At 37.6% G+C, this 19,762-nt stretch overlaps 1 protein-coding gene across 1 annotated transcript; it reads right to left on the bottom strand.

Annotated features, from left to right (window-relative positions):
- Window positions 1-282: 282 nt before the first annotated feature.
- Window positions 283-3,936, bottom strand: LOC145219455 (uncharacterized). Its single transcript, XM_080086820.1, has 2 exons — window positions 1,897-3,936; window positions 283-630 (listed from the first exon to the last, which is right to left on the bottom strand). The coding sequence occupies exons 1-2, from the start codon at window positions 3,934-3,936 to the stop codon at window positions 283-285; spliced, it is 2,388 nt and encodes a 795-aa protein (XP_079942946.1).
- Between the last annotated feature and the right edge of the window lie 15,826 nt (window positions 3,937-19,762).

Here is a 19,762-nt window from a genome sequence, read left to right as displayed (position 1 = left end):
GTAGGCATATGAAACACCATTTGGGCTTGAAACATAATTATGTTTATAATCCTTTACACCGATTTTTAAGAAGTGAGATAGATTTTTATTAACAGCTAACTCTTTGAAATTCTTTCATGGTGTGATATGCAGTCATCTCTAGTTTATCACCAAATTTAGTGGACGTCCTGAAGACCACCCCAAAAGTTATCTTGGACCACTAGTGATCCATGGATCACCAGTTGAAAACCACAAACTTTAGAGCTTTAGGCGATAAAAAACCAAAGGTTATCGAGTCAAGTGTCATGTTATTTGAATTGAGGTTGAATTTCGTTTTCTGGATATGTTCTGTCGTAGGATCGCAACCGATCTCACGAGCCTGGCGGAGTATGTCCGGTTGCATGAGACGGAGGTTGAACCCGCGGCTTCTGCTGGCCAAATGAAACCCGCCTGAACGGAAACACCAGCTTGGTTCGTCGGAACGTTTCGTGTGATCCCGTAGGTAGATCTGGGTGTCCCATCGACAGTGTCCTTAACGACGATGAGAAATTTGTCGAGCATCTTCTCCTCTGTTTTTGTAAGATCGTTGGCGAGATCTCTGATGTTGTTCGCTGTGGAAGGTTCTGCTTGTCTTCGACCCGGATAGCTGATCTGAAAAGACCGAATCCTACGGCATTTTTTTGTTCTTTTGTATGTGACAAAGTTATCTAGTTAAATGGTATAAAACTATAGGATAAAAAATAATAAAAAAAGTAAAAGCACTCTAAGATAAAACTGAAACACACAAAAAAACACAAATGAAAAACAAAGACTAGGGAAATTTTGGTATGGGAGAACAAGCTGCATTATTTGAACTCCGGTATGAGCGAGGGCACGGAGGTGTTTCAGTTGTTGAGGGGTCAATTTGCCTTAATAAATAGAAACGAAATTGTTTTTTGAAGGAGGACAAGCGTGGCAGAGACTTGATATCGTGTGATAATTCTTCCCATACTTTTGGACCTCGATGGCAAATTGATCTTGTGCCGAAAGCAGTGTTCACGCGTGGATGAAAGTAGTTCTGGTTTTCACCCCTTCGGGTTTTGTGACAGTGCACTGACGCAATAGGTGTGAACAGGGAGTTGTATGTGGAAGGTAGTGTGCCAGTACGAAACGCATGCACTAGTTTGTCTACCTCAAGTTTGTAAATGTCTTTAAATTTTAGAAGACGCAAGTCGTGATATAGTGGGGTTGTGCAACATCAGTCAGTGCTGCGAGTAATAGCTCGCAAAATTTTGTTATGTTTAGTGTTGAGAGTTTTAATTGATGCAGCGTACCCGCTGCCCCACGCCGCTACGGCATATTGCAGATAAGGGTACGCAAAGCAGTAGTAAATAATACGGAGAAACTGTTGTCCAAAGTACTGGGCACAGATTTACGCATAATATATTTTATTGTTGTTCAGTTTTGTTTCGGGTGTCTTTGTTTGCTTTCTGGTGCGTAAAAACAACGTGATGCAAGGCACAGTCATGCAAGTTACAAATCTGAGAATTGTTATTGTAGCGTCTCACTCACGCTTTTCGGGATTAAACCAGATATATTAATTAACAGAATTTTTAGCTCTTCCGGCAGTTTTTTATTGTAATATGCCAACGTTTCGATGTCCCATACGAAACACCTTCATCAGGGTAATGACATACATTGCAAACACAAGTTATTATAAAGCGAAAAGGGCGGCGAAACACACACAAAAAAGGCGATAGAAATAACGCAGTGCGCACCAATGGTCGTGTGATAACACCTGGCTCAATGGTGCAAAAGCGACCGATAAGTTATCGGCATTAGAACGTCCGTTTTAACGTTCATCGTGTTGGTGTGAGAATGTATGTTCCACGACTCCAGGAAACCTCGCTTGTGAAAATCGGTTTCTCTAGCTAACACCTGGGCAGCAGAGAAGTTTATGGTGTGACCGAGGGTAGTAGCATGTTGTGCTAATGCCGATTTTTTACCATCTTTTTTGGCTACATCCCTCTCGTGTTCTTTACGGCGCGTATTCAGAGATCTTCCCGTTTCGCCAATGTAAATCTCCTTGCACTGTTGACATGGGATCGCGTACACCACACCCCTTGCTGCGTTTGTATCAATGGGATCTTTGGGGTGCGACAGCATCTGACGTAGGGTGTTGACTGGTTTAATCCCTACTGAGACCCCAAAGTCGATTAACATGCGACGTATTACGTCTGTTAACCTAGGAATGTATGGCAAGGTAACAAATGTACGCTCTTTGGACTGAACCTTTTTCCGAGCACCCGTGGTTTTTCGGTCACGGAGGATCCAGTTCGGGTAGCCATTTAACCGCAGGGCCTGGTGTACCCTTCGTAATTCGGTTTGGAGCATTCCGGGTTCTGTGGTCAACCTTCGGGCCTGATCTGTCAGCGATTTCACCACAGCTCTCTTGTGGTGTAGAGGATGGTGAGACGTGAAATGCAAGTAGCGCCTGGTGCACGTTGGTTTGTGGTACACTTGCGTGGAAAGTCTCCCGTCTGTTGCCTGCAATACCTCCACATCCAGAAAGGGAAGCCGGTTGTTAGTTTGCAATTCCATGGTAAATGCGATCCCTTGTTGCACGTTGTTTAAGTGATCTAGAAACGCTGTAACCTGGCTAATATTGATGATGCAGAACGTGTCATCCACATATCTTTGCCAGAATCGTGGTGGTGTGGTAAACGTTTGGAGAGCGCGTTGTTCCACCGACTCCATGACCATATTGGCAACCACCACCGACACTGGAGAGCCCATGGCCGTGCCATACACTTGTTTGTAAAACTGGCCTCTAAATGTGCAGTAAGTCTGCTGCAAACAAATCTCTAGTCCAAGATGAATGTCCTCGCATGACCACTTGGTTCTATCTTTAAGGCTGTAGTCCTCCAGCAGTCTTGACTTAGCGATTCCCAGTGCCAGGTCAATTGGTATGTTGGTAAACAACGAGACTACGTCAAACGAAACCAACGTTTCGTCTTCATCCAGTGGCCGTTGCGTTGTGACTGCTTTAACAAACTCCTCAGAATTCTTTACCGTGTATTCCGTGTTACCCACCAAGGGCGCCAATAGTCGAGCCAGGTATTTCGCAAGGTTGTAAGTCGGGCTTCCAACAAAAGACACGATTGGCCTAAGGGGTACATCTGTTTTATGGACTTTTGGCAGTCCGTACAGTCGTGGGGCAGAACCATCGGTGCTGTGCAACTGATGAAACATTGCATCCGAAATGCATTTCCGTTCTTTATGTAAGATAGAAACAAATTTGTTGAGAACTTGCTCCGTTTTTCTGGTCGGGTCACGTGGCAATTTCCTGTAGGTATCAGAATCGCGCAAAAGCTTATAAATCTTGTCATCATACTCCTTGCGGTCTAGAATAACAGTACTGTTACCCTTGTCTGCCGGTAGAATGGTGATGTCTTCATTAGCTTTGATACTTTTTATTGCACGCTGATCGGCTGCTGTAAGGTTGCAGGGAATGCTCTTGTGACTCTTCATGCAGTTAACAAGCTTGCTCTGTATCAATGTCTTGACGTGCATCGGCAGCGAATAAATTCCCTTCTCCACACATGCTAACATACTCCCCTCAGGAACTGCTCTTGGTGCCGTTGCGAAGTTCGTTCCAAGTTGTAAAACCTTTAGTTCCACATCATTCGGCTGATAATGCGACAGGTTGATGACCCAATTCCTTTTTCCGGTTGCATTTACATCTTCCTTCATCCTTGGCGCAATCGAATTGAGATGTCGTTCGTTGTTGTTTAATAGCTGACGCCGAAGGAACTCATCACCCGAAGGGACGTACCTCTCAAAACGACGCAAGTCATGATCCGAAAGAATAGCCGTTAATCTGAGAAATACCTCTTGGGACTGTGCGGTTGATTCCTTGATTCGCTGGTGGGAAAGGCCTATACGCAGCCTAATAAACGCCATTCCACACTTCCACATTATCTTTTTACCTGCTGCCGAATTATGAGGCGATTTGAACCGAAGCGACCGAGGCAACACATTGTCCCTAAGGCACCTATGGTTGAAAAAAGGTGCATCTTGTGTCTCACAATCGTATGTCTTAAATCAACGTATTTCCGCAGTTGGGAAAGGAAAAGTATTACAGGCAACAGACGGGAGACTTTCCACGCAAGTGTACCACAAACCAACGAGCACCAGGCGCTACTTGCATTTCACGTCTCACCATCCTCTACACCACAAGAGAGCTGTGGTGAAATCGCTGACAGATCAGGCCCGAAGGTTGACCACAGAACCCGGAATGCTCCAAACCGAATTACGAAGGGTACACCAGGCCCTGCGGTTAAATGGCTACCCGAACTGGATCCTCCGTGACCGAAAAACCACGGGTGCTCGGAAAAAGGTTCAGTCCAAAGAGCGTACATTTGTTACCTTGCCATACATTCCTAGGTTAACAGACGTAATACGTCGCATGTTAATCGACTTTGGGGTCTCAGTAGGGATTAAACCAGTCAACACCCTACGTCAGATGCTGTCGCACCCCAAAGATCCCATTGATACAAACGCAGCAAGGGGTGTAGTGTACGCGATCCCATGTCAACAGTGCAAGGAGATTTACATTGGCGAAACGGGAAGATCTCTGAATACGCGCCGTAAAGAACACGAGAGGGATGTAGCCAAAAAAGATGGTAAAAAATCGGCATTAGCACAACATGCTACTACCCTCGGTCACACCATAAACTTCTCTGCTGCCCAGGTGTTAGCTAGAGAAACCGATTTTCACAAGCGAGGTTTCCTGGAGTCGTGGAACATACATTCTCACACCAACACGATGAACGTTAAAACGGACGTTCTAATGCCGATAACTTATCGGTCGCTTTTGCACCATTGAGCCAGGTGTTATCACACGACCATTGGTGCGCACTGCGTTATTTCTATCGCCTTTTTTGTGCGTGTTTCGCCGCCCTTTTCGCTTTATAATAACTTGTGTTTGCAATGTATGTCATTACCCTGATGAAGGTGTTTCGTATGGGACATCGAAACGTTGGCATATTACAATAAAAAACTGCCGGAAGAGCTAAAAATTCTGTTAATACGTTATGCCTGGCAGCAACAGTGTATTCAGATATATTAATGTTGCTGTACAATACGCAGCACACCATCAGCACACGCTAGGTAGAATAACAATGCACACAACGGTTCATGCAACAGACGACACAAGATGTTAACCGGTATATTATAAAACACTACAGTTATCTAAATAGATAAATAAGAATGTCCAAAGACATAACGCTTCGGAACGCAAATTCAACAAAGACAAGGAAACTCTAAACAGTAAAAAATTTGAATGTAAAATGAAGTAACGTTACATCATTAGACAACAGTAACCAATGTCACCTTTTCACCGGCTTTAATAATCGTTTCCTGTCTGCGTGAGTGCAATCGTTGTTCCTAATATATTTCCCAAGCTGCGCCAAAAAAATATGCAAATGAGCATGAGGTAAATAGAAGGTCTTTGATTCATTAGAATATTTATTGGCAGGAAGCTTTTAAATTGGTTTGTGCTAAGTAAGTGTTGAAGCAATGCTATATAATGTTGTAATAAAAGTCCTCTTTTGCTTGAGTTGATACCACATGTACAAAAGTCGTTTAAATCTCGAACTGTGCATTGACCAACTTGTATGATGATGTTCAAAAAATTTAAAAAAATAAACAAGCCTTAAAAAATCCTTAAAACAACCTTAAGAAATAAACAAAAAAGCTTAAATCATTTAACGTATATAGTTTTTAAATGTTTCTTAAATCAAATATTAAGCAACGAAGTGTTCATTAACAACACATGTCACACTAAGTATACACAATGACAAATGCTTTAAGCAAAGATATTTATAGCTAATTCTGAAATTGTCATGAATATCTATAAAAATATTTACAAACAAATCCCAAAATTACATTGAAAATGGAGAAGCTAGACCAACATGTTTCAATCCCATCTAAGACTCGTAACATCTAGAAATGATTCTAATAATCCTTGAGAATTTCTGCAGAAGATGGAAGTGTTTGAAGTGAGTAGTGTTGTGTCTTTCTTATGTGAATGTTACTGAACATACAATAATAAGATTCTCAGAAGAATCTTGTTGTATCGACAACGCTTGTAACGCAAATTACAAAATCAGGACGGCTATATTTGACCACAAAAGAAACTTGAGTAATTTTCTTAATTGTACTTTTACGACAGAAAGAAACAACGTTGATCACGATCACCTTCGTTCGCTCTTTGATTGTCCTTTCCTGTCTATGTTATGCGACAGCAATCGCGATTCGTTTAGAGTCTAAACTTTAGGAAATTAAAAACGGTTCTAAATAGATATGCAAATATGTTTTTAAAATACCTCAGCGTTTGCGATATAAGAAAGAGCGGAAAAGACTATTTGTACAGAAACCGCAGTCCTTAGTCTGATGTAAGCCGTTGTATTGTGCAATGTGGTAGTTTCGTAACATTTGTGTGAAAATGTTGCTCTAATTTGACTTTGTAAGCCAATTGTTGAGCCAGCGTATTGCAGATAATGTTGTTCAAACAGTTCTAGGTACTTATATTGAAAACACTGTTCTCAATTTCAAAAGCCATTTTGCAATTGAGAACAGTTTTCAATAGCTTGTCAGATGATGTTTCAAATATTTTAAAAGTGAAAACAAAAAACTAGTTTGGAGAACAAATCCATTTGTTAGAATTTTTCATAAATACAAACAGAGATCGATTCAAATTGAACCGATTTATTACTGATCACAAGCATAAAGCTCAATATAATTGTAACGGACAGTAACGCTCCCCAATAGCAAAAACTTTTCCCGCCGTTGTAACCCGTGACCTATACGTTCATTGTGACGACATAACTGCCAACTTTATGTGCGTCCTGCTTTCTCGGTTTCTTGTCTCTGCACGTGTAGCCCAGTGATTGTTTCAGCAGTATCTAAGTCTGTGGTGTTGTATTAAACTTTGCTGAGGTGGATAATTTTATGTTATACAAGGTAAATTGTTTGGACTGTTTGTAACTGTGACGTTTTGATTCTATTTAAATAAGGTGGTCAAAAATCCGTTTTAAATCACTGAAAATAAAGTGCATCTGAAACCGGCTATCTTATTCTGCCAGTCATGAGACTGTAAGGTAGAATTAGCATGAGGCTTGAATTCTACAATAATTGAAAGTTGTTCAGTTTTGTTTCGGGTGCCTTTGTTTGCTTTCTGGTGCGTAAAAGCTGATCACTGCTGTAACAACTTTGCTTTCAAAATTAAGGAAGTGCAAATGGACCTAACACAAATTACAAATACCTTATATTAAAAGATTTAGCAACACTAGGATGTTATGCACAAATATTTGTCATGCAAAAAAATGCACACATTTTTCCACCGGTGCATGCTAATTCGTTTTTTTGCGCGCAAAACGTACATTGTCGAAAATTCGGGCTTAAAAATCCTATGGCGCTTTGCGCCTATTTGCGTAAATCACACATGCGACAAGACAAAACAACAGACAGTCATCAGCTAATCCGTAATTTTGAATGAAATTCTCGAAAACATTTGGCTATGAAACTCAAATGTTTTGATGAAAATCCCCCAATGCAACTTACAGAATGACTACTATATTTTTTAACAAAAACTTATATTTGTTGCCGGAGAGAATTATGGTAATATATGCATGGAAAATAATAAAGCATTTGTTAATGTACGAATTGTGTTCTGTTGTGTATTTCATATAATAACGTTTCTAAATATTCAAATATAGTTTTTGTTACGGGACGTGGCAAATGACCAAACGAACATTCTCTTTTCTGATTTGCACTGATTTGTAAAGTTGCAATTATCATCGATAACCAATGCTACCTTTTCTATCTTTAATTGTCGTTTCCTATCTGCGTGAGTGCAATCATAGTTCACAATTTATTTCTTAAGCTGCGCCAAACGAATATGCAAATAAGTCTGTGATACATTGGTGTTTCGGTTCATTAGCATATTTCTGGAAAGGAAGCGACTCAATTGCTTTATGCTGTTGGTTGCAGCAAGCTTGGTGTATAATGTTGTGATTAAAAAAATGTTTTACAAATACATTAAAGATTTACTACCCAAAAATGATAAACACAAAAATATTTGCATGCAAAATATGCAATACACACAATTTTCCACAGATAAATTATGTGGATTTTCGAAACCTCTTCGCGCAAAACATCTATTGCCGGAAGTACAGGCTTGAAAATCTAATGCAACTTTCGTCCACTTGGCTTAAATCACAGATGTTAAACTCACACATGACAAAATAGCGGATGACAGTCGATAGAAATCCGTAATAATAAATAAAATCTTAAAAAACTTCTACATACAAAACTTAAATGTTGTTGTGAAAAAACACATTGTCACACGCATATGTTTTAATCCCATTGCAGAAAAACGTTGTACAAAATCTGAATTAGTTTGAGTTTTATTATTTTATTTGAAACAAACATACTACATATTTTACATGGCCACAACGAAGTTATCTTTACGCCCAAAAGATAGTTATGTACAATAGAAAAGTTTTTCCATTGGAATATATACGGGTGTAACTTAATAGTACGTAACGCACCACACGAAAACCTTGAATCGCTTCCATATTTGCGAGAAAAAATTGAAAATTGTTTCCACATTAACAGAACACATAACATATTGGCTGCACAAATGGTTTGCAAGTCTTTTAAGATAATTTAAAAAACTGTTAAAAAAACTAAATATTGCAAAAAATTTAACTATTTCGTAGCGAGTTCCAAACTTGTGTTATTTTACTGCGAATTTGTGAAACGGCACATTGTGTTTGCTACACGAGATTGCCACAAGATAGGCACACATAAAATTGAAAATTTCTTTGCAGTCGATTTCATATATCATCCGCCTTTTTCTAGTTTCTACGCTTACGACAGAAGTTAACATCGGTTATTACGATTACTTTCTCATCCTCTTTAATTGCTCTTCGCTTCTGTTACGAGACAGCAATCACGGTTCCTTATTTCCTTTACTAGCTGCACCAAAAATATATGCAAATAAGTACGCGGTGAATCGGAGGTCAAAGGTGTATTAGATTGTGAGATGGAAAAGTTCTAAAACTTGCATTTAATTTTAACCCATCTTTGTAAAAGTCAATCTTAAACTATGCTGAACGGCTTCCATGCATGATGATGTTTGAAGTGTAACAACCAAGATGAAGAAAAGAAAATAGCTTATAATAATATTTTTTTTGTAATAATTTTCCTAATGAGTTAACTATAATTAAATCTCTTCAAAAATCAGAATTGCTGAAATTCGGGTATGTTTGTGTTGTTTTATTCCCGGTGCACAGGACGATTTATGAGTTAACTATAATTAAATCTCTTCAAAAATCAGAATTGCTGAAATTCGGGTATGTTTGTATTGTTTTATTCCCGGTGCACAGAACGATTTGATCTTCAAAAATGCCTTGATCTTGTTTTTTTAAAGCAAAATATTTCACTTTGTCAAAGCATTGAACGTATAAATTTATTTAAATGTTTTTTAATATAACTTAATTATTGAGAACGAAACGTTCATAAACCAAAAATGCGACACTGAGATTATGCAATAATAAAATATTTGAAAGCAAGTTCTGAATTCGTCATGGAATATCTTCGAAACGAGAAGGGTCTTTTTTGTCACACACAAAAATTTGACTTTATCTCAATTGAACTTTTCAATGCTTTGATGGAAATCACCTAAAGCAGTGGTTCCCAACCTGGGGTTCGCGGACCCCTAAGGGGTCCGTGAGATGGTTTTAGGGGGTCCGTAGAGGCAAACATTCTTAGTACCATTTACCAACAGTACACTATTTTTAAGTTTCCAAACAGTTTTTACCATCCCGCATACAAGTGCAGACTGTTATTAAACCTTTGGATCAAGAAAACTTACTTTTTGTGTGATTGTTACCTCCATTGTGACATCACACCACACATGAACAATATAACTTTTAGTGTATATTGCTTTGTTTCAAGTATTGTACACCAAAAACTATATTTCTTTGTTGCATTGACTGCTACAGTACCAGTGGCGTAGGCAGCCAAAAGTTTTGGGAGGGGCCAAACAATTTGTTGTCTAATACAGTGGCGTGGTCCCCTAAAAGTAACTTTTGGGCCTCGTGTCTCCCTTCAAGTAACCCTGCAGGACCTGTGACACCCCTAAAAAAATGTAAATGGCGATCTCGTGTTGGAATTCGGTACTAATTTCGGCTTTAAACAGGTCGAATAAAGTAAACAAGAATCCGTAATCGTGAAAAACCTCAATATAGACAAATAGTATGGGAAACACTCGATTTAAATTAGGGAATAATTAAAGTTATAAAGAAATGACTTTTAGTAGGTGTTTCTGGTGAATCTACACCCATGGCCCCCTGAAACACAGCATGGGGGGCCATGGGCCCTGGTTGAGAACCACTGGTTTAATACAACTTTTGGCTAACGCTCGGCGTGCTTTTACCAAAAACGTGACTTCCCAAACTATGGTTTGACGGGACAGCCAAACGCTTTATTGATTTATTCCATGTTTGCATACCGGTAAATAAATAAAAAAGCATGGGTTTCGGCTTACAACTTGGTGACAAAAGTCATTTTTGGTAATATATTCTTTGATAGTTGAGAGACGAAACCACAATGATGAGGGACGAAACTACACTAAATTAAAGTTTATCAATGTACAACTTTAAAAATTTGGGAGGGGCTATGTCCCCTTTGGCCCCTCCCTAGCTACACCACTGTAACAGTACAGAACGTTATTGAGATGGACTGTGGCCGTTGATTAAAATTCTGCCCTAAAAAGCGAAAATATAATGCAGGAAACGAAAAACACAACAAGACTAAATTACTTAGGGGGTCCGCGGACTTATAAAATTTATTAAAGGGGTCCGTGACTACAAAAAGGTTGGGAACCACTGACCGAAAGTAAATTACAGAATCACAAGAGTAATTTTCTACTTTATTTTATGTTTGTCACTGAAGAGAATTTGTTATAATGCATCAATTAAAAATAAATCAAAGCATTTGAGAATGTCCGATTTGTGTTCTGTTGTGTATTTTATATAATAATGTTACTTAGCACTGAAAACTAAACTTCTGGTTACGAGAAGTGACCAATGACCAAACGAACATTCGTTTTTCTGACTTGTACTTATTTTAAAAGTTGAAGTAAACAACGGTTACATAAACCTCACGTGCGACACTGAGGATATACAATGACAAATGATACTTAAAAGCAAATGTTGACAAATATACAAACTATGCGAACATATCTCTATCCCATCTAATACTGGTAACATTTAGAAATGATTCTAATAATACTTGATAATATTTAGAAGATGAAATTGTTTGGCTTTGGGCAGTGGTGGTATTCAGTCGGTTCGCACCGGTTCTACAGAACCGTCTCACGTATTTTAATCAGATCAGCGAACCGGTTAGCATTACTAGTTACTGTCAATGGACGTTTTGTAACAAAACCGGCCAAAAATATGACTTTTGTGATAGAATCGACTGACAAAAGTTCGAATCCCACCATGGCTTTGGGTAATGTTATGTCTTTCTTAAATGTATGTTACTGTAAATACAAATATAAGATTCCCAGACGAAAAAATTGACAACCCCTAAGGCTATATCTATAACGAGGAGGAAAGTTTTGACAACACAAAATTCTTGACTTATTTTTTCCAATTGTAATATTAAGACACATATAAGAACATTGACCATAATCACCTTCGCTCGCCCTTTAATTGTTATCTACTGTTTGTGGACAGCAATCGTGGTTAATATTGGCGATTTCAATTTGTACTCAAAAAGGTATGCAAATTTGTACTAAAAAAATATACTTTAAAATACCTTAGCGTTTGCGACATAAGAAAGAACGGAAGAGACATTTTACACAAAAACCGCAGTCGTTATTCCGATGTAAGCTGTTGCATTGTGCAATGTCGTAGTTTCGTAAAATTTGTGGAAAATGTCGCTCTTAGTTAACTTTGTGCTAATTGCTTAGGCAGTGTCATTGCAGATGATGTTGTACAAACAGTTCTAGGTAGTTGTATTGAAATCGACAGTTAACCAAGAATGCCAAAAAGACATTCCGCTTCACAAGGCAAATTTAACAGAAACAAGTGAATTTTGAACAATGTTACAGCAGTAAACATCAGTGACCAATGTCACCTTCCCAGCCTCGTTAATAATTGTTTCCTGTATGCGTGAGTAGCTTCTCGTAGTTCCTAATTTATGTCCCAAGCTGCGCCAAAACAATATGCAAATAAGTATGCGGTAAATCGGAGGTCTTTCGTTCATTAGCATATTTATTGACACTAAGCTTTTAAATTGCGCTGTGCTAAGTGTTGAAGCAATGCTATAATGTTGTAATAGAAGTCTAACTCTCTTACTTGAGATGATACGACGTCCATACAAGTCTTTTAAATCTCGAACTGTATTGACCAACTTGTATGATAATGTTCAAAAAATTAACAACCTTAAAAAAACAAACAAAAGAATCTTAAAGTATCAAACGTATATAAGTTGGTAAATGTTGGTTAAATCAATTATTAAGCAACGAAATGTTCATTAACAACACATGTCACAATAAGTATACATAATGACAAATGCTTAAAGCAAAGATATTTATAGCAAATTCTGAAATTGTCATGAATATCTATAAAAATATTTACAAACAAATCCCTATTTTACATTGAAAAGGAGAAGCTAGACCAACATATTTCAATCTCATCTAAGACTCGTAACTTGTTGAAATGATTCTAAAAATCCTTGACAATTTCTGCAGAAGATGGAAGTGTTTGCAGTGAGTACTGTTGTGGCTTTCTTTTGTGAATTTTACTGAACATTCAATAATATAATTCTTAGAAGATTCTTGTTGTATCGACAACGCTTGGAAAGCAAGTCAGGACGGCTATATTTGACCACAAAAGAAACTTGAGTAATTTTCTTAATTGTACTTTTATGAGCGAAATAAGCAACGTTGATCACGATCACCTTCGTTCGCCCTTTGATTGTCCTTTCCTGTCTATGCTATGCAGCAGCAATCGTGGTTCGTTTAGGGTTTAAACTTTAGGCGATAAAAAACATTGCTAAATAGATATGCAAATATGATTTCAAAATACCTCAGCGTTTGCGATATAAAAAAGAGCTTAAGATAATTTACACAGAAACCGCAGTCGTTGTCCGATGTAAGCTGTTGTATTTTGCAATGTCGCAGTTTTGTGAAATTTGTGGAAAATGTCGCTTATAGTTTACTTTGAGCTAATTGCTTTGGCAGTGTCATAACAGTTTAAGGCAGTTGTTTCGAATCAACGTCAAGATAAGTAGCGATTTTTTAACCCGGACGGCTTTTCCAATAAGTGTCGAGACGAATCCTGTCTAGATAAACGACTTGATTGCACATATATTTGAGAAATGGTGAAACCAAGGCTAATGAATGTTTTTAAACAACGTTTTAAAAGTTGTGAAGAAAAACAAATGTAATATACAATTTTTTCCAGACTATTTTTCATGCAGGCGATTTATTGTAAAATATGTAAGTCTTTAAAATGGTGCTCATTGTAATAGTTTAATTTTCTAATCTTATTCTAAACCGTAACTCAGTTTTAAATTACTCGTCGTACTGAATCAGCAATATAAGTATTAGAGAATCCATTTACTGGTTTGTTTCTCCTTAACTCAACTAGCGATTATACACACACGTTTATGTCGATTTAGACGCGTACAGGTTACACAAATTCATGTGTGGACAAAATTTCCGTAAATTTTTACACCATCTGTTGGAAATCAATTTATTTTTGAGCCGTTAAGTGTCAGTTAGGTCTTCAAAGATTTCAATTAGATTTTTCCGTGTAACCTTGTATAGTTTTCCATGCAAGAAAGAGATGTCATAGTAACAGACAAAAAAAATCCACATTGTTTACGCACTATTTGAAAATAAAAAACTGACCAGGCTAAGCTTAACACGTTGGTTTGTTACATTGAAAAATGTCTTGCCTATACCTCAAAAAACAAACCGCCTAAACCTTGTTGCAATGATCGCCGCTGCAACAACCACAGTCTCACACATATTCTGCGTAAGCAGTAGCAATAATAATCTTAGGAAAGTAAACGGGTTTTGAAACAATTAAACTAATATAAGTCAACCCACAAAGTTGTAACAGCCCACTAACGAACTGATTTGTTTATAATTTAAAGCCCTTCGAAATCTTAAACTACGCAAATGTGTTACAACAAACAGATAAAAACATTTATTGAGTAGCAGAAATGAGAACAAATACACTAAAAATATCCGTAACTCGACATAAATTGACAGTTTAACTATTTTCAACAAACTTTGTTTTAATTAATTATCTGCTATTTTTAGCATTTTAGGAAACAATGTGTGGTGATTTGTAACTGAAACATCAACAAGAATAACATCACTGCCAACAGGAAGGTGAGTGACTTATTGAACATGATGACAGCATGATGTAGTCATGTTATTAAAATCTGTGATTTGAGTGACTAGTAAACAGATAACATGTTTACAACATCTGCTAATGTTTGTTTGTTTCTTAAGAAATCTCTTCATGATGTTTGTTGTTGCAATACTGATATGGTTCATCGCACCCTCTACATCACTTAATCATAGTCCAAGTAAGTTTACATAAAATCAACTTAGTCTGCAGAACAACTTGAACTTGATCCGTATATTGTGTATTTCATTGTAAAAAAATTATCCCAACATCATGATGAAGTGAACAAAACGAATCGTGGAGTATTTTTGTGGCCAAGTGTATTTTAATTACTTTTTTTTGCCTTTGTGTCCAGCTGTTTGCAATTCTCGTAAAATGCGTATTTCAAAACTTGGCTTGTGTGTGGATCAATGCACATATACTGCGTAATAATTGTGGGAATATTTCTTATAATACCATAGAAAACATTATGTATATTGCTCATGCTATTATAGATGCTATCATAAAAGTGTTGTTTATACAGTTGCCACAGTCCGCCAAACACCTTCGCCCAACCAGAACTCACATCAGCCGAAATTTTGCTAAATACCGATAGGCAGCGCAAAGAGTTAAATTATTAAAATAGCTGTAAAACAGGTTTAGTGTTAGAAACAAATTTAGTAGGTTTTAGGTTAAAAATGAAAAAAGAAATTGCATTTGATTTTAACTCTTTAGCACAAAACCCTATCACAAAACAAACAGCCCTAAACTTCAGTATCTTTACAGAAATATATTTTAAATAGACCCAAGTGCTCTTTGTGCCACAAAGAGTGTTAAGCAAATTATCGACACTCGTGGGGTATGATGTCAGTGCATTTTCCTTGACACGCACTCGATTTATTTACTTTACAACAATATAACTGTTTCTTCGCAACGTGCTGACATTTTATATGAAAACAGTTTTAAAAATTAACATTGAATTTGAAACTAGTAAATCAAATGCTTACTTACTAGTTACTTATGGACATTTTTTGCTAGAAATTTGGTGCCTGGTTCAAAGTACGTTTATTGTCACCGTGATGTAACACAATGTCAACAATCAGCGATAATGTTTGTGTTTGTTACAGTGTTCGAATGTGAAAATGGTCGGGAAACTTTACTTGCAAAGTGGTTTTGTAATGGACATCGGCAATGCTATGACAATAGTGACGAGAAACAAGTCACATTTTCCACCTACCCTGAAAACTTAACATCAACCTACATCAGGTAAACAAAATATTTTCTTCTTTTGTTTTGAAAATAGGAGTGACATAACAACAAAAGCTTTATTTCATATTTATTATGTCAATCATTTTGAAATCTATTGATTATCTTCAAGTTTTTAGCTTTTGCTAAATACAATTTGCAAGTGCGACGATAACGTGGAAAGTAAACCAATAAGGAGAGTTTTAAATGATATTAGAAAACTAAACTTTGTTTGTTAATTATCACTAAATCTAATGATTATCTTCACATCATGTGTTTTAAATCACTACTCTGAAAAGCTGCGATAACTCATGAAACACCAATCCTGCACAACAGTTATATTTGAAGTGAATAAGGATGATTATATTTGTATTCAATGTTAAGATTCATTTTTATTAATGTTACGGATTTCGTTAGTAATCATATTCAACAATTGGATATTTGTCACATTAAATTGAAAATATTTCTCTTTACAGCTGCGACAACACGCTTAACAGTGCAAGTAAAGCGTGCGCACTACGAAGACAAGAATATTGCAAGGGTGACATTCCATGTCGAAATAAAACACTTTCTGACGGCATATGCCAAACCTTCCAGTGTCCGAATTCAACATCTTGGAAGCGTTCGACTGTGTGTGATAGCGATCCCTGCAATGACTGTCCTGCGTTTCAGCACTGGAATAACGGATACGGCTTCAAATGTGTAAAAAACAACCGAATGTGCTTACTCCCGCAAATGTTCCTGTGGGACGGAATAAAAGATTGCGATAATGGCTCTGATTTATGTTTCACTCCTGAAAATGGAGAAGCCAGGTAAGGTCAATTGTGTCCTATATTTGTTTTGTTTAGTATCGCTTTCGAATAACATACTGTCTATACGAGGAAGCGTCAAGCGATTAGATTTGTTAAAGTGATAACCGTATATACTTGAGTCAACAGCTCAGCGAATTAGTACATTATAAATCGTCAAAAACGGCAATTGTATGTTTAACATTTTTTTCCACACAAATTTTGATAAAAAATATATACGAGATGCTTATATCGTTTAAATGCAAATTTTACGGTTGGCTTAAACAGACAAATACGAATCAGAGTTCTACCATTGTTATAATTTGGTCTAAATCCTATACACGCCACTATTACTTAAGCGCATGAATTCTATAATAAGCAAATTGCGCAGTAAATCTTTTCACATTAATAAAATTTGCTTTGACGTGAAGCAACTGTGCAATTCCAGGTCATGAGGACGCAAAACAGAAAAGCCAACGCGGTAGTAAAAACAAAGCGATTGCAGTCATCGAATTCCAGGAAGAACCATCGAATATTGATTGTGGCGCCGTCGAATTTAACCATTTATTTTCAAAAACACCCAACCTTTCTGGGCGAGGTTTCTCTACAAAGCCACATTGTAACACTGTGCAATACCTAACTTTTTGTGAAAATTCGGAAATGTTTATTGTGGTAGTGCTGATGGAGTGCCCCTAAACTTACGTCAGACGTCCGCCAAACAGCTTGATATAAGCTCCATCGGTTCGAAAATAATTTTTTGTTTGAATGACATATTGGTCTTAATATTCCAAACACGTGGCAACGTATATGCGTTTTCTTCAAAACGTAAGTCGCTGACGTAAGTGAAATCTTGCGATCGCAAGTTCATCACCGGAAAAACTATTCTGTTGGCTTTGGCGTGGTGACGCTCCGGGCACATTTGCAACAATATAAGAACCTGCTTCGTAATCTTCTGTGTCGTGCGCTAACTTTTGGTATCGCATCAAGGCAGTGCCGATGGTGAAGAGTTGCTTGTACACTATACACGCCAAAGGGTTCAATAACTTTTCCCTGTCAGTTGGCGAAGGAAGTAACCCAAACAATTCGTTTTTCGTTCCGGTGTGTGCATTCGCAAGTTTGGGAAGCGAAACGTTCCTTCTAAAAGGAAGCTACAGCATATACGTCGAAGCTACGGCATCTACTTTGCCACGTCCTTGGGAACAGAAATATGTCAGCCAAACAAAAAATAAGCTTTCGACCCGATGGAACTCACATCGAGCTGTTTGCTGGACGTCTTAATTATGTGTAAGAGTGACAGAACGGCCTTTCTTCAGCATTACCACAGTAAACATTTACGACTTTCCAAAAGCAAAGTTGTGTATTTTACAGTGTTACAATGTGGTTTTTGTAGAGAAACCTCGCACTGAAAAGTTGGATGTTTTTGAAAGTAAATGGCTAAATTTGATGGGCGCCACAATCAATATCATGCGATGGTTCTTCTGTCAGTTCGATGACTGCAATCGCTTCGTTTTTATTACCGCGTTTGCTATTTTTGTTTTGTTTCCTAATCTTACTCCCGCCTTTTTTGTGGTTTATCTGCGCCATAAATGCAGTCACGAAAGACAAAAGGGACGCTTTATGCGGTTGGTCCGTGTGTATGTGCATTTTTGTATTTTTTGCTTTTATTTATGGGTTTTATCCCTTTTTATATTGTTTTCAGGCATTGATGATGTTAATAATAGCGAAATACAATTGTCTTTGTACAATATATAATATACAGCTGCAGATTCATTGGTTTTCAAGGTGAATTTTTTTTGGAAGCAAATTACGCATCACATTTATCTGCACACGTTTAGCAAATTTAAAAGCAAACATCTCTGTAATATATATTGGTCATTTGTTGAAATGGATAACTATTACTCTGTTTGTAGAGACTTTCGGCAATCTTCGTTAGCCACATTTAACAATCAATTCTGCTTTCAATGTGAAAATGACTCAATGATCATTGCAAGATCAAGTGTGTGTAATGGCGTCCAAGATTGTCCTGACATGAGCGATGAATGTAGTTGTGACGAAAAAGTTCCGGAAATGTGTAAAAACTTCCAACTTCTATCAAAACATAAGAGGTAGGTTTGTTTATTTGTTGTCGGAAAACTCTTGTAGCAAAGATACGATTTGTTTAGTTCAAAAATACTATGTGATTGTTTCGATATTGATGGAGTATGTCACAATATACTGGATCCAACCAACAATTCCTGTGCATTGACAAAAAGTGCCGCATGTGCCGCATATGTACCCTGTGATGGAAATTCCCTCTGTGAGAATCTCTGCCCCTCCCACTTTTGGTGTTCGGAATCGGTTTGCTGGAAGCGTTCATCAGTGTGTGATGGCGATCCATGTAACAACTGCCCTTCGTTGCCCCGAGCAAACGAACACGGCTTCAAATGTGTCAGAAACGGCAAAACGTGTACGTTGCCTCAGCAGTTGTTGTTTGATACCATTCAGGATTGCGACGATTCAGCTGATTTCTGCTTCACATCGGTTGACGAGAAACTAACGGAAGATCCCAGGTATGTTTAAATAATAGAAAAACCACGTGATTTAACCCGGATTTTTAACGGTTTTCTTTCTTTTGCAGAGATATTCGCGGTTTCCCGTCTGTCACCTTCAATCACAGTTTGTGCTTCCAGTGCATAAACGACCCCACGATTATTTCAACGTCAAGTGTGTGTGATGACGTCATCGACTGTCCTGACAAGAGCGATGAGTGTCTTTGCGAAACGACCCAAGTGAAGAATTGTGGAAAGTTTTCAATGTACGTGTGAACACTGTTGTTAAGGTCGCAAATGGTCATTCTTTGAATACGTTTGTTTAATACAGTGATTCTCAACCCGTAGGTCGCGAATCCCGTGGGCGTCTTTTGCCGCTTTACTGGGGGTCGCGGAACCTTTTGATTAACATTAAATATTTATCAGCAATAACATGTTGAAAACATACAAAAGCAATAAAACAGTCAAACAACTTGATTTCAACCCACTTTTTCCATTATTACCACACCATACAAAACAATACCTTTATTACGTCACTTACGTCATTCTACCGAAGATAATTCAACGTGCCACAGCACCCCATGGGCAAACGAACGTCAAAACATCAAACACGATAGTAGATGTTGCGTGTCAGTTTGTTGTAACAAGATATTTTATGTATGATAACCGAACAGATCAAGCTTCTTAGACCTATGTTTTATCACAAAGTGAGAGTTTATTCTAGTGATTATTAAATAAATACGAAAACTTTTGAAAGTGA

This window comes from Phallusia mammillata, chromosome 3 (assembly GCF_965637545.1).
Source record: "Phallusia mammillata chromosome 3, kaPhaMamm4.hap1.1, whole genome shotgun sequence".
Classification (NCBI taxonomy): Eukaryota; Metazoa; Chordata; class Ascidiacea; order Phlebobranchia; family Ascidiidae; genus Phallusia; species Phallusia mammillata.
This window is presented reverse-complemented; position numbering and strand designations above follow the sequence as displayed.